General features: G+C 46.7%; 1 protein-coding gene across 1 annotated transcript; it reads left to right on the top strand.

Moving 5' to 3' along the window:
* The first annotated feature begins 829 nt into the window (after window positions 1-829).
* LOC124076424 (olfactory receptor 4D2) lies at window positions 830-1,860 on the top strand. Its single transcript, XM_046420332.1, has one exon. The coding sequence runs from the start codon at window positions 925-927 to the stop codon at window positions 1,858-1,860; it is 936 nt and encodes a 311-aa protein (XP_046276288.1). The 5' UTR covers window positions 830-924.
* Window positions 1,861-2,275: the final 415 nt, after the last annotated feature.

Here is a 2,275-nt window from a genome sequence, read left to right as displayed (position 1 = left end):
AGAAACTGGGTAACCCAGGAATCCAGCTGGGTCCAGAGGTTCCTCCACAAGGACTTGGACGTCCTATAATTATTCATCATATCCTCATTGAGTACTGACTATGACAAGAATGGACACATAAGGGTGCAAATAAATTGTGAAATTAAGACCCTTGTCTCTAGGACCTTATGATTGAACTGTAGAGGAAAAGCAGGGGTGTGAAAGCTCTTAACATTTTAAAAAATATATTTATTTTTTTGTTATAGGTGGACACAATATCTTTATTTTATTTCGATGTGGTGCTGAGGATCAAACCCAGTGCCTCACACATGCTAGGTGAGTGCTCTACCTCTTAAGCCACAATCCCAGCCCCAGCTCTTAACATTTTGATGTGTTAAATGTTGTGTCCAAATCTTTAGAGACTGGAAGGAGGGGATAACTTCAAACTAGGAGTCTTAGCAGAGGAGAGGAATTACTGCTTATTATGCCAGGCATCATTCTAGAGACTTTATATGTGTCCTTCCATGTTAGCCCACAGAAAATTCTACAAAGAAAGCCTTTTTGTTCCCACCTTATAGATGTGCAAGCTCAGATCCTGACAGAACAGGTAAGATGTTCAGTCTGATCTCAAGGAAATGGAAGACCTGAACCGGACTCCAGATCTGCCTCACTCCAAGTGTTTTCCTATGACTATTTCCATCTTTGAAAGGCAAGTTATGTATAATTCTGGATGACTCTAAGATATCTCAGGAATCTGTATCCCAGCACCCACGTGTGAACCCTTCAGGGACAGAGCAGCACCAGGTATCATGGTCTGCATATGAGAATGCCCATCAGATAGACCCCAACGACTTCTTCTGAGTCCCTGAGCATTCACAGGGCAAGTAGTGACTTCGAACATCCATGTCTGGGTTTCATTTTCTTTAGCTGCATGGAGAAGACACCATGGAACCACAGAACCTCACCTGGGTGTCAGATTTTGTCTTCCTGGGGCTCTCACAAACTCAGGAGCTCCAGCCTCTCCTGTTTCTGCTGTTCCTATTTGTGTATGTCACTACCGTTGTGGGAAACCTCCTCATCATTGTCACAGTGACCTCAGACTCCAAGCTCCACACACCCATGTACTTCCTGCTCCGAAATCTGGCTGTCATAGACCTCTGCTTCTCCTCAGTCACTGCCCCCAAGATGCTGGTGGACTTCCTCTCTGAGAAGAAGACCATCTCCTTCCAGGGGTGCATGGCTCAGATCTTCTTCTTCCACTTTCTGGGAGGTGCCATGGTCTTCTTCCTCTCAGTGATGGCCTATGACCGTCTCGTGGCCATCTCCCGGCCTCTCCACTATGTCACCATCATGAACACTCAGCTCTGCGTGGGACTGGTGGGGGCAGCCTGGATAGGAGGCTTCCTCCATTCCATTATCCAGTTGTCCCTGATGCTCCCCCTGCCCTTCTGTGGCCCCAACATCCTGGATAACTTCTACTGTGATGTTCCCCAGGTATTGAGACTGGCCTGCACGGACATTTCCCTCTTGGAATTCCTCATGATCTCCAACAGTGGGATGCTGGATGTCATCTGGTTCTTTATCCTTCTGACCTCCTACTTGGGCATCCTGGTGATGCTGAGGTCCCACCCGGGGCAGGCGAGAAGGAAGGCAGCTTCCACCTGCACCACCCACATCATCGTGGTGTCTATGATTTTCATTCCGAGCATTTACCTCTATGCCCGGCCCTTCACCCCCTTCCCCATGGACAAGGCTGTGTCCATCAGCCACACGGTCATGACTCCCATGCTCAACCCTGTGATCTACACCCTGAGGAACCAGGAGATGCAGGCAGCAGTGAAGAGATTAGGGATGCACTGGCTGGTTTGTAAAAAGGTGTGACTGTGGGTCAATCACTTCTCTTTGACCCGTTCCCTTTGTAAAATGGAGAGAGAGATACTATATCTGCTCAACTCATAGCCTGTGTTGGGAGAATCATCTTTGTAGTGATGTGTGTGTGTGTGTGTGTGTGTCTTTATGGACTTTGACACTGAACAACTTACTCAGTTTTTTAGGAATAATAGATGCTTTCTCTTTGTGGGTTTGTGTTCCTGAAACAATGAGAAATGTTGGCGTGTCCCTGGAGAAGACACTTTCCTTTGGCCCTTTCCTGATTGAAGTTTCTTTTTATGATGGCAGAATTGCCCCTAGAACATTTTCTAATTTCTCTAAATTGCTTCTTTTCGCGGCATCTCCTTCTATTCTGAGTCCAGAGTATTGGCAAGACCAATTAAGAGACTTGTCATCTTAATCCTCC

This window comes from Marmota monax, unplaced genomic scaffold (assembly GCF_021218885.2).
Source record: "Marmota monax isolate L192 unplaced genomic scaffold, Marmota_monax_Labrador192_F-V1.1 WCK01_AAM20220418_F8-fsc00064, whole genome shotgun sequence".
In the NCBI taxonomy this organism is placed as follows: Eukaryota; Metazoa; Chordata; class Mammalia; order Rodentia; family Sciuridae; genus Marmota; species Marmota monax.
The sequence above is the reverse complement of the archived record's forward strand: the minus strand, read 5'-3'. Positions and strand labels throughout refer to the sequence as shown.